The sequence below is a fragment of the Ovis canadensis genome, chromosome 6 (genome assembly GCF_042477335.2).
Source record: "Ovis canadensis isolate MfBH-ARS-UI-01 breed Bighorn chromosome 6, ARS-UI_OviCan_v2, whole genome shotgun sequence".
NCBI lineage: Eukaryota > Metazoa > Chordata > Mammalia > Artiodactyla > Bovidae > Ovis > Ovis canadensis.
The window spans coordinates 100093376-100105914 of NC_091250.1; the positions used below are offsets into that span (position 1 = coordinate 100093376).

At 36.6% G+C, this 12539-nt stretch overlaps 1 protein-coding gene across 1 annotated transcript in view; it reads right to left on the reverse strand.

The window, feature by feature from the left end:
- Positions 1-12539, reverse strand: part of LOC138442579 (transmembrane protease serine 11D-like) — a gene marked incomplete at its 5' end in the record, with an annotated part of 36883 nt that overhangs the window by 839 nt on the left and 23505 nt on the right. Inside the window, 5 exons of the mRNA XM_069594234.1 lie at positions 1360-1498; positions 2654-2917; positions 5814-5991; positions 8982-9020; positions 12254-12408. Of these exons, the coding sequence (XP_069450335.1) occupies positions 1360-1498; positions 2654-2917; positions 5814-5991; positions 8982-9020; positions 12254-12408 (775 nt within the window). The remainder of the gene's footprint in view (positions 1-1359; positions 1499-2653; positions 2918-5813; positions 5992-8981; positions 9021-12253; positions 12409-12539) is intronic.

Below are 12539 nucleotides of genomic sequence, written 5' to 3' on the forward strand. Positions count from 1 at the left end.
AGCATAATGCATAGTGTTTCATGTATAGTATTGATATATCAAAAATATCCTTTTGGTGAATAATAGAAAAGAAATTTATATGGCAATCGGTAAAGCATTCCTTATGAAATGTTTATGAGCCGCTTATAATATTGATAATAAATCAACCAACTAAATATTTTTACATGTAATAGTCCATATGGAGAGAAAAATTGGTATATCTTCCATGTTGCATGATGGGTTAAGTCTGAGGTTCTTGAATTGGTCTAGGTTTTAATCCTCTACTTAATGACTATATGATTTCCAGTAAGCCACATAACAGCCCTCTGTATTTCAGCTTCTTCCTCTGTAAATAATAATTTTATGTGTTTAGTAGAGTTTAACACACCTAGCACTCTGAGTACATCCTGCTAAATAGTCAGTACTAATAAAAGTCAGCTATTATCACCAAGTATGCTTCTAGAATAGTTTGGTATTCATTTGACTGCTCTTAGTAGTTAGTTCTTCCATGAGTGCTTAATCACTGGTGTATATGGGGAGAAGGGTTTAGTGTCTGAATCACCAGCTTGCATGACACTCCCTGTGTGGAGCCGATTGGCTCCCGGCTCCTTTAGATAATGCATATGTGCTCCAGTTTGCCAGTTTTCAGCACTTTCCCTTCACTGTGTTTTCCTGCTATTTCTTCTATAGTAAGAGATTTCTCTACAAAACATGTTACCAAGAGAGGGCGAGCAAATATTAAACTAAGAGGGACTTAGTTTAATAGATGCAATGTTTCCTATATTTGGCCAGCTCTACCGCCTCACTGAACAGACAGTTAGGCCTGTGTTCTCTCTTCTAGACCATACACTTGCTGAGCTCAAGTGATGTTGTACAAAGTCTGGCACATAGAAATTAAGTGATGCAATTAAAAAAAATGAATGAGTGAACAAAAACAAATAGGCTCTCATAAATTCTTATGTAAAGTGCTATTTTGAGACATAAACTCTAGGCATTATAGTATTTTAACTGAAAATCAGTGAGGCCCAGCGTGGAAAATGCAGGAAAATTTCATATGAGTCTGTAAAATCTAGACATTTAGGGTAAAATTATGTTGTATCTCAGATAGTAAAGAATCTGCCTTCAATGCAGGAGACCTGGGTTTGATCCCTGGGTCAGGAAGATCCCCTAGAGAAGGAAATGGCAATCCACTCCAGCATTCTTGCCTGGAGAATCCCATGGACAAAAGGAGCCTGGCAGGCTACAGTCCATGGGGTCACAAAGAGTTGCACACAACGGAGCAAATAACAATACTACTACTATTATGTCTATCATGGTAAGACATGCTAGTAAGTGCTTATAAACTTGAACATGACATGGATAAGGCTGTCTTGAACTTACCTGGCATGCGTCCACTCCACCTTCAGGTACTCCAGCACATAGCATTCCAGGCAGGACAGCTCCATTATAACCAGCTGGTGCATTACATAAATAATTACTTATTATATTGACCCGTGCTTGTTGTAGATTTGTAACTGTGCTGCCTGTTAAATATAAAGGGAGAAATAAAATGGACTTCAGGGTAGATGAATTAATGAAGCTATGGTGGATATAGGAAAGAATATTTGTACTCCAAATATATCTCTTATTCAGCAAAGAAGGCTACTGAAGATGTCCTAGGAGTCTTTTCCTTAGCAATGATTTCTGCATTAGAGATGGATAACCCCTTTACATACATCAGTATCTTTGTTTTGTTTGTTTTACTTTAGCTTTGTGAAATAGTGCCCCTTAGACCATAAGGGAAAAGCATCTGCTTCCTTAAAATAGATTAGTAGACTCTGAAACATCCACTGAGTGATTCTGAATTAGAAATTTACATGTTGAAGTAACCTTTAATCTAGTAACAAAAGAGTAACCAATCTGGTTTCAAGGCTAAAGAATGAATTTATTGCATATTGATGTTTCTTCACAATGGCATTGCCATTTTTTCTTATTGGCACAAATTTTATCTATTATACCAAATTACTTTGGGCCATGAAAATACAATGAACTTTTTTTTTAGGACAATGAGGCTTTTGTTTTATTCCTTGGAGAGATGGTCTACAACATGGGTAGAAACATACACATATTGTTAATTCTACCCTTCCACTCCCTAGCTGATAACTCTTGTTTTCCCTTTGGTCATATTTGCTCTTTCATGTTATCCTTATTTTTAATCTGATTTTATTCACTTCAAAAACAAGTGTGAAAAACATTTGTGTATACACAGAATTTCTTGCTGTAAAGGCAGAATTTTATTTCATTTCAGAATAACTTAAATGGCTGGTAATACCTTAAAGGTTGTTAAAACCCTTAGAGGATACCTATCCAAATTCTATCTTAAATTTAAAAAATTTTCTTTTTAGGGGAGACACTTAAGTCTCTGTAGAGTCTCTGAATTATTGAAGAACTCATATTTTTTCGTCACTTCCTTTCACATTTCCCTATTACTATATTTGAGAATTCCCTATAGCTTCTAGGGACAGCACTTTCCTTTGCTGAGGGAACTCTTGTTAGAGCTTAGGATGATCAAACTGTAGGATGATTTTCTCTGAAGAACCTGCCTTTAAGGTGTCCCTTGATTAGAAAAAAAGTGCATAGTGGCAAGTACCAGGAGATATTGCTGTTGTCTTTGTTTTTATTTTTCCTGAGAGACTTACCGCTATAACTCTGAGATCCCCATCCTGTTACATAAGCAGTGGAACCAGGAGAAATGGCCTGGTTAGCCTCTGGGAGACACACTGTATGAATATATCGGTTAAAGGTGACTTCTTTATCAAGTTGTACAAGTGCAATATCGTTTTCATGAGTTTCAGGATTATAATTGTCATGGATTAAAATGCTCCTTACTGCTACTCTCTGTTGAGGAGATGTTGTGGAAGTACCAAAGGTGGCAATCCATTGACGAGGATCAGAGTAGCTAAAAAATATGAAAACATGCTATTTGAATAGAGAACTTGTGAGAATTTCAAATGTTTGGATTTTGCGTTCGTCATCCAGCCCTGGCCCCGGCCCCCCAATCTAGGAACTAGTTGATAGACATTTCTTTGGGATCTATTTCTGTAACTCTTTACTGGCACAATGATCATTGGTCTAAAGAAACATGGAAATGCTTTAGCAAACATATTGTGGGGTGATGAACATCCTGGTGTTCTGTTCCAATGAGGATATTCTGGTACTTTGAAGAACACTAGTGTAGCAAAACTGTTCTTTTATTTCTCCCTTTTTCTACATCCTTCCATTTAAGCAACTAAGAAGTCTGAAACACCATTCACTTTAGTTTTAACTGATTCCTTTTGTTATTTTTTTCCTTTCCTTTAGGCAGAAGCCCCATTTAAATAGTAGTGATGAATGAGCTCCTTGTCTTATCAGTGGATAAATGATTTTTCTGTACTAAGTATGTTGCTTGTTGAAGATTTTGGTGCATATGTTTGTGTGTATGAATACAGAAAGAGACAGAGCACTAATGTATACAAAATGTAAGGCATTATCTTTATGATCTAGGAATAGGGGCTTTTTGCCAAACTCCCAAAATACAAACTGAACAGTTAAGAAGAATGAATTTCGTGAAATTAACACTAAGTGTGCTGTACATAGAGCGCAAACTAATGGTTACTAAGGGTAGAAAGAGGGGGAGGTACAAGATAGGGCAGGGGATTAAGAACTATAAACTGTTATGGATAAAATAAATAAACTATAAGGATATATAGTATAACACAGGGATTGTAGCCAATATTTTATAATGAATGGAGTATAACCTTTAAAAACTGTGAATTACTTTGTTGTGCACCTATAACTTATATAATATTGTATATCATCTATACTTCAATAAAACATCTGTAACATTAAAAAAGCAAATCAATTAAAAGATATATAAAACTAAAAACAAAATTAACTGCACCATAGATATATTTATCAGATGAATGAAAAACCATGAGAAAATTCTTGCAATGTTTAACATCTAAAATTTTTGTAGAATAAACAGAATTCTATAAACCAACAATAAATGGAAAGAGAACCATTATAAAATGAACAAAAATATTAATAGGCATTTATGGGAGGAGAAGGCCAAACAGCCAGTAGGCATGAAAAATACTCAAACTCACTAGTAAGTGGAGAAGTGAAAATTATAACAGTAATGAGCATCTAATGTATATTCATAAGAATGGAAAAAATTGAAAAAATAATATTGTGTTGGTGAGAAAGAAGTTCAAACTCTTTTGCATTAAATGTGAAGATACAAAATTCTGGAAAGCACTGCAGTGTATTTAGCACACTGTATATACACTTCTGGGTGCATGTGTCAGAGAAATTCTTGAAGGTTTATTTGTAGTTGTTCAGTCTCTCAGTCATGTCTGACTCTGCGACTCCGTGAACTGCAGCCCTGCCAGGCTTCCCTGCCCTTTGCCATCTCTTGGAGTTTGCTTAAACTCATGTCCATTGAGTTGGTGATGCCATCCAACCATCTCATCCTCTGTCGTCTCCCTCTCCTTCTGCATTCAGTCTTTCCCAGCATCAGAGTCTTTTCCAGTGAGTTGGCTCTCTGCATCAGGTGGCCAAAGTATTGGGGAGCTTCAGCTTCAGCATCAGTACTTCCAGTGAAAATTCAGGGTTGATTTCCTTTAGGATTGACTGGTGTGATCTCTTTGCAGTCCAAGGGACTCTCAAGAGTCTTCTCCAACACCACAGTTCGAAAGCATCAATTCTTTGGCACTCAGTCTTCTTTATGGTCCAACTCCCACATCCATACATGATTACTGGAAAAACCATAGCCTTGACTATATGGACCTTTGTTGGCAAAGTGATGTCTCTGCTTTTTAATATGCTGTCTAGGTTTGTCATAGCTTTCCTTCCAAGGAGCAAGTATCTTTTAATTTCCTTGCTGCAGTCACCATCTGCAGTGATGTGATGAAGGTTTATAGAGAGGCACATATGCAGGCATGAGAAAAAGTTGTATGTGCTGCAATCTGTGGCTGTGGGAAGTTGGCGCAGCTTAGCTGGATGAAGGGATATGGTACATGCAGTTGTGGACCAGATTAAAATTGCCAGGGTTGAGCAAAAACATTAAGGAACAATATGAGACTTATACACAGTTTTACTTGTATAAATTAAAGAAGCACACACACAAACTAAAGGTTTTACAGGTAATTGCATATTTAAAGACACATGTCAAGTATTTGGGTGAGGCCTATGGGGGGCAGGGAAGGCACTAGAATTGAAATTCAGGTATGACAGGAGAAAAATAAAATGAGAGAAAAGTCTTATACAAACTGATGAAAATAAGGTTCTGTGAATTGGAAGCTGATAATTTCAACATGCTCCTAATGTTGAATAAAAACAAAATGTAACCAAATAACTTGAGAGTTTTGTGGAGTTTTGATAGTAGAGTTATATGAACAATAGAAATTATGTTTATTGTCCAGGAGATACTTTTGTGAGGTATAGCAATTTGCAGAAGAGTAAGTGCTAGTTAGAAATTCTAAAGAAAAAATATTTGACAACAAACAAATTACATGGATTTTTTTTTTTTTACACTAAACTTCTTTTACTCAGGTCATTTTAGTGAAGATGCTAAAAGGCACTCTTCTTCTTCTCTGTCTGCCTCTCTCCCACCCTTCTTTTCCTTTCTTTCAGCAAAAGTTTGGAACCAGTTGAATTTATGAACCTTACCTGTGTTGCACATTGGCAGTGTTATTCTGGGCAAGTTACTTAATATCTCTAGTACTATGTGATTGATCGATACCCTCTAACACAGACGTAAGTATTCGCTGAAACATCTAGGGCATGCTAAGATGGATAGGGAACTGCATTCTTACCTTCTGAAGCAGTGAGCTGCTGACAGGATCCAAGTATTACTGATCAAGGCTCCTCCGCAGCGGTGAGAACTGCTCCACTGTAGACTGACTTGCCATGGCCAGTCTCCTTCCTCAGCTTTAATGCCTCCCATGATTCTCTCCGCAGACAAGGTTATCAGGTCTGAGCGGACCCCACATTCTAATGGGAAAGGGAAGAAATGTGCTAGGAAGATCATGACGCTTACATCTGGGAGATGCTGTAGGAGTTTCACCATAATTTATGACTTTTATGTCTTATGTATTCTTTCTCAGGACATGCTAGGCTTTCCAAAAGCATGATCAATATGTTATACTTTTAGAATACTTATCTGACTGTTACCTATAGACTTCCTTTTAGAGAACATTTCTGAACTTGATTGTCATGGAGGCTGCAAATTGTGGGGCAGATTCACAGTTCTTTGGAATTTGTCATGAGTGGGGTTTAAGGTAGGTCAGTGCTAGAGGAAATAGCTGAGGCCACAGGTTCCCTGGGGAATATCCATCTTCTCAATAGCCTTGCTATTCAAAGTGTGGTCTGTGGACCTACAACATGAGTGTCTCCAAAAAGCTTGATAGAAATGTTGGCTCTGTGTAGAAACAATCTAAGTGATTATCAGTAGATGTGTGAATTAAGAAATAGTGTGGTATATATGCACGTAGAAACATGCACACACGTTGGAATGTTTTTCAGCCTTAAAAGGAAAGGAAATCCTGTCACTTGTGACAACATGGATGAAACTGTAGGGTATTGTCCTAAGGGAATAAGCCAGACAAAGACAAATAGTTCATGGTATCACTTCTATGTGGAAATTAAAAAAAAAAAAAAGCAAACACCTAGAAACAGTAGAAAGTGGTTGCCAGGGTGTAGGGGAAATAGGAAGAGTTTGGTTAAAGGATGATATAAGCTGATAAGGTCTGGGAATCAAATGTATAACATTATGACTGTGTCTGATAGCACTGTATTATATAATTGAAATTTGCTAAAAAGTAGAACTTAAATGTTCTTGCCAAAAAAAGGGAGGGAGGTAATAAATACATGAAGTGATGAATGTGTTAATTAGCTAGATGAAGGAACTCTTTTCATAATATATACATACATCAAATCATGACATTGTACACTTTAAATATATTACAATTTTATTTGTCAGCTGTACCACAATAAAGATGAACAACAACAAAAAGAAATGTTGACTCTCAGGCCCATATTAGGGAACAAATCAAAAACTGCATTTTTCCTCCAACTTTACTAAGGAATTGACAAATAAAATTGTATGTATTTAAAGTGTACAATGTGATGATATGATATACAAATACACTGCAAAATGATTACCAAGTTCAAGATAATTAACACATCTCACACCTCACACATGTATGCATGGGCATGTCACTTAGTTTTGTCCAACTCTGAGACCCTATGGACTGTAGCCCGCCAGACTCCTCTGTCCATGGGATTCTCCAGGCAAGAATACTGGTGTAGGTTGTCATTTCCTCCTCCAGGGGAACTTCCTGACCCAGGGATTGAAGCCAGGTCTCCTGTATCTTTGCACTGGCAGGTGGATTCTTTACCACTGAGTCACTTGGGAAGCCCACAATACCTCACACAGTGAACTCATTTTTGTGTGTATGTTTGGTGAGAATACTTATGACCTACTCTCAGCAGCTTTCAAATGTATAATACCTTGTTACTAACTAGAGTCACCAAGCCATACATTAGGTTCCCAGAACTTCCTAGCAGCTGTATTTAACAAGTGATTCATGTGCATAGTGATGTTAGAGGGAAACTGCTCTTATCATGAAGACTGTAGTGGTAATGCAGTTCATCACAGACGACCCAGTCCACATCCATAACTGATTCTATCTTACCAAATGGGCCATAGAAAAGGAATTATTTTATGTCCACAGAATATTCTTGAGGGTGATTGAGAGTTTTTAAGTATCTAGATTAGGTTATGTAAACATCTTAAGAAAGCCCATGATACTCCAGTGGCCAAAGCTGAAATGCTCTGGAGTGGGCTTAATCACTCAACTCCTACTTTCATGGTTTATTTGCTCTTGGTTAGTATGTTACCAAGAAATTAGACGTAAATCACCATGAAAAATTTCTGTTGCTGAACCAGCTCTAAGGTAAGTGATATGACTTCAATAGGATGCCATCCAAAGGCATTTATTTTCCAACAGATCTCCCAGATAGAGGAGGAATAGACTTCTATTAAGAATATAAATGGCATATAGGTTCCTTTGCTGCATACTCCAAGGAAGTTCTCTAGTAAATTATTTTGTCCATGGGATTCTGCAGGCAAGAATACTGGAGTGGGTTGCCATTCCCTTCTCCAGGAGATCTTCTCGACCCAGAGATCGAACCTGGGTCTCCCAGTTGCAAGTGGATTCTTTACCATCCAAGCCACCAGGGAAGCCCCTAGTAAATTATTTAAGCACATTCTAATAAAAAAGAAGCATTAATTATTAAAATAAATATACATGAAGTTGAAAAATACCCATAGAGGAAGTATTAACTTATAATATCACTTAAGTATCTGAGATAGGCCAGCTATCAAGATGTATTAAACAAATTTCTAACTACATGTTATCAGCCTAAGGAGCAAACTACTCTTTTCAAGGGGTTTATATGTCCGCTATCTAGCCTGAGAGTATATATAATGACATTGAAAAACCCTGACTTTTCTGTTATGTTATAGACATAAAACTCATAATGCTTTTTGTAATTTTTTTATTATACTTTATGATTAACTTAAATCTATCACAAAGCAAACTATTCTGGTAGTTAGGAAAAGCTATATAAATGGTGCAGCCAAACGTAATTTGCAAGTCTGCTAAAACGCTACCATAGAATCAGGGCTGGAGAAACTTGCCAAAGCTGCCAAGAAAACTTTAATGAGACCAAACTTGATACAGAGTGGGTGAAATGGCACTAATACTTCTTTCTCCTTCTGAAAATAGGAGAAAACCTAAATATCACTTCATAGCCCAATGAAGTTTGCAGTGTCTAATTTCAACAACCACCTACATGAGTAAACTAAGATTACTGATACCATCTCAATACATACTTCCTTGGCAAAGAGTACAAATCACTTGAACATTTACCCTTGTTATTTTGGTAAACCACATTTACAAAGTAATTTAAAATCTTACCTCGAGTGAACAATTGTACTGTATCCTGGCCAGTTAATGCTAGGGTTAAAAAAGAGGGAGAGTCAGTTCAATACAAAAAAGACTATATCATTTCACATTCATCTCTTAAAGTGTAGTCCTCAGACAACCATAATCAGAATCATTTGTAGGACTCTGTAAATTTAGATTCCTAGGCTCCACCCCAGACCTGCTGAGACAATCTGAGTCACAGGCTCCACAAAACTGCCTTTATTATCTTGCCCCAATTTGTCATTAATCACACTAAAGTTTGTGCATTAACTTCTCATCAAACAGTTAAAAGATATTTAAAAGATATTTCTGTTCTCAAGTCACTCAGTTTACTTGGGAAAACAGAAACATAGTTATTGAGATACAAAGCAATAAACTCTAAGAAAAATTAATTTTTCACTTATTCTTATATATATATATATATATAACTATATCTGTATTCCTAGACTGATATTATTTGTAGTACTGCAGGTATAACAAAATATAGGGGGTTTGCTCTCACATAATTTATAGAAAGAAATTAAGGAATCATTCAAATAAATTTAAATGCAAAGTAGAGAGGAGAAAGGAGAGCGTTACTAATGCTGTCTGATTCACAGATGTTATCATGGTGAAAATAATATTTGAATTGTATTTTGAATACCTAAAAGCAATTTTTCAGGCAGCCAAGAGGTGAAAGGCATTCCAGGTGAAAGGTATAGTGGCACAAATGCATGAAGATATAAGATGTTTGTGGAGCAATGAAGTCAGTAGAGATAATACAAATGTTGCATGTAGGAAAGTGATGGGGGAGCACAGAAAGAAACTATGTTGGTACCAGACACTGAAGGCCTGTCTATTCCAGTTCGATTTCTGCTTACAGAGCTGTTTCCTCTGAATGTCCTAAAGCCATCTCAAACTCAATGTCCCCCAATTTTAGCCCCAATTTACTACTTCCCTGGTGGCTCTGATGATAAAGAATCTGCCTGCACTGCAGGAGACTTAGGTTTGATCCCTGGATTGGAAAGATCCCCTGGAGAAGAGAATGACAACCCATTCTGATATCCTTGTCTGGAAAATCCCATGGACAGAGGATCCCAGTGGGCTACGGTCCATGAGGTCTCAAAGAGTTGCACACTACTGAGCCACTAACACACACACACAAACACATACACACTTAATAAATGACATCACTTCCACCAATAGCTGGAAATCTGAAATGGTCTCTAACTCCTTTCTCATTATTTCCCACATCGTATTGGCTTCCGAATTTTGTACCTTCTAGCATCTAACTATCCTTTGAATTAGCCCCATCTTTCCCATCCCTTTAGCTACTACTTGAGTACATGCTTTCCTCATTCGACACCTATACTCTTTTTTTTTTTTTGACACCTTTACTTTTAACATTAGCCTTCATCCTGCCTATATGCCCTGGACAATTATCTATATTTTCTGAGTGGGGACAATAGAAGGATCTATAGTATGTGGTTGTTGTGGGCATTAGACAAACTTGAATAAACATCAGCAAGTCAGGCAGGACACAACCACCCACAGAGCTGGAGCAGTGTCTTGGAGGTCCTTGATGTGCTAAGCATCAACTCTGTAGTTTCAGGGTCTGGATCTGGGAGTCCAGGATAGGGATAGGAGAATTTGGACGGGTTAGAGAGGCAACTTTGTGGGCCTGGTGTAGTGGTTATTTGCCAACAGATAGGAAAGAATTTCATTATTTTAACCGCTGGTAACATGGGGATGACCCAGAAAGATGTTATGGGGAGGGAGGTGGGAGGGGGGTTCATGTTTGGGAATGCATGTAAGAATTAAAGATTTTAAAATTTAAAAAATAAAAAACTAAAAAAAAAAATTTTAACAAGTGTATGTTGATTAACTACTAGTCCAATGTGGGAGTCACCAGAACCCTTTAATCTGGAGCTTATTATGAGGTGAATCATGGTTTCTTAAGATAGTAGTACATGACAAAGTTGGAGGAGTATTTATACATGAATTGAGTAATTTCTTTTTTAAAATTATGTGACAAATATTAACAGAGTACTTATTATGTACTAGATACTGAGTAAGAGAAGTAAGGAGGATTAACAAGGCAGACTGGTTCTTGCCTTCAAAAAACTTAGAGTAGTATGAAGACAATACAAACTCATGGAAATAAGTTTGTAGTTTCGGCTATGATAAATGCTGTGAAGGAAAATGAAGATGTCTGTGACAGAGGTAAACAATTTAGTAGTGGAAGTCAGAAAAGGCTTACATTAGAAAGAAATGATCCAGATGATACTTGACAGATGCAAGGGAGTGATCTAGCAAGTGTTTTAAGAGACTGGACTGGTGTATGCAAAGGCTTGGGGCAGGAAGGAGAGAATCTTTGCAGATGGAGAAGTTAAAGATGTGGCCAGATTGTGGTAAACGAGGAAGAGCGTGAATGAGATCATACAGTGCTTTAGATGAGATCACCATATCATTTATTGTTCAAATCAGAACATGTAAAGGGTAATATTAATAATGGTTCTTAGACAATTGACATGGTCCCCATTACTGTCCTGAGTAAACCAGGAAATATGGTATTCTGCTTATAGGTGGTGTTTTTGTTTCATTTTGTGGGAATACATGGGAGACTTTTAAACAAGATTGTATTTATATTTTAAAATATTTCCTTGATCAATATGTGGCCAATACATTGGAAGGGCTATGAAAGTAAAAGAAGGAGTGTAGCTTGGAGGCTAGTGTAATTGTTTAAGTAAGAAATGATGTTGGCTTGGACCACAGTGATCGCAATAGGGATGGAAAACAATGGAACTAGAATTTCATTCCAGGCAGAAGTAGTGTGGATTTTCAGAGAGGAGATAGAGACATTGTTAAATCTAATTTCCTTCTTTATTCTACAAGTATTTACCAGACCCCTTCCAATTACATACATTTTTCTCAGTGAGGTGGATGCTAAATTAAACTGTTCTCTGACCTTGAACAGCTATTTACCATCCTTATAACATACCTACAAATTGAACATCTGACAGCAATGTCCCTCATAAAGAATATTGAGAGGGGAAAAACAATAAAGAATTTTTAGCAAATAAAAGTTATGATATGAATATGATTCTTTAAAACATCAGAATATTTTATATTAGTGAACTATATATTACATTTAACTTCATAGTAAGCTGTTTTCACAAAATTTAACTCAGGAAAAAAGAGTCCCTCATTAAATAAAAACAAGAAATAGAATTTGTAGAGGGATACACTGAAACGAAATGGTATATAAAAAAAATGATACTTGCATATTAACTGAGTTGGATTCATTGTCACGTCTTCAGAGTTATTTGTCATTTGCTGTAAAATAGACTCGATTCTGCTTTTCATTGAGGCTTCATTGTTTCTTCTGGTGAATTTAAATTTCATGATAATATCCGCTATCACGCCATTGCCGCTTTGCCTGAATACCCATAAAAATATTTTTAAGTGTACAATTAGGATAATATTCTGTTCTTTTTACATCTTCTTGATTAAGCATTTAAAAAATTACTGAAGAAATTTAACATTAGGACAGATTCACACACAGTGTTT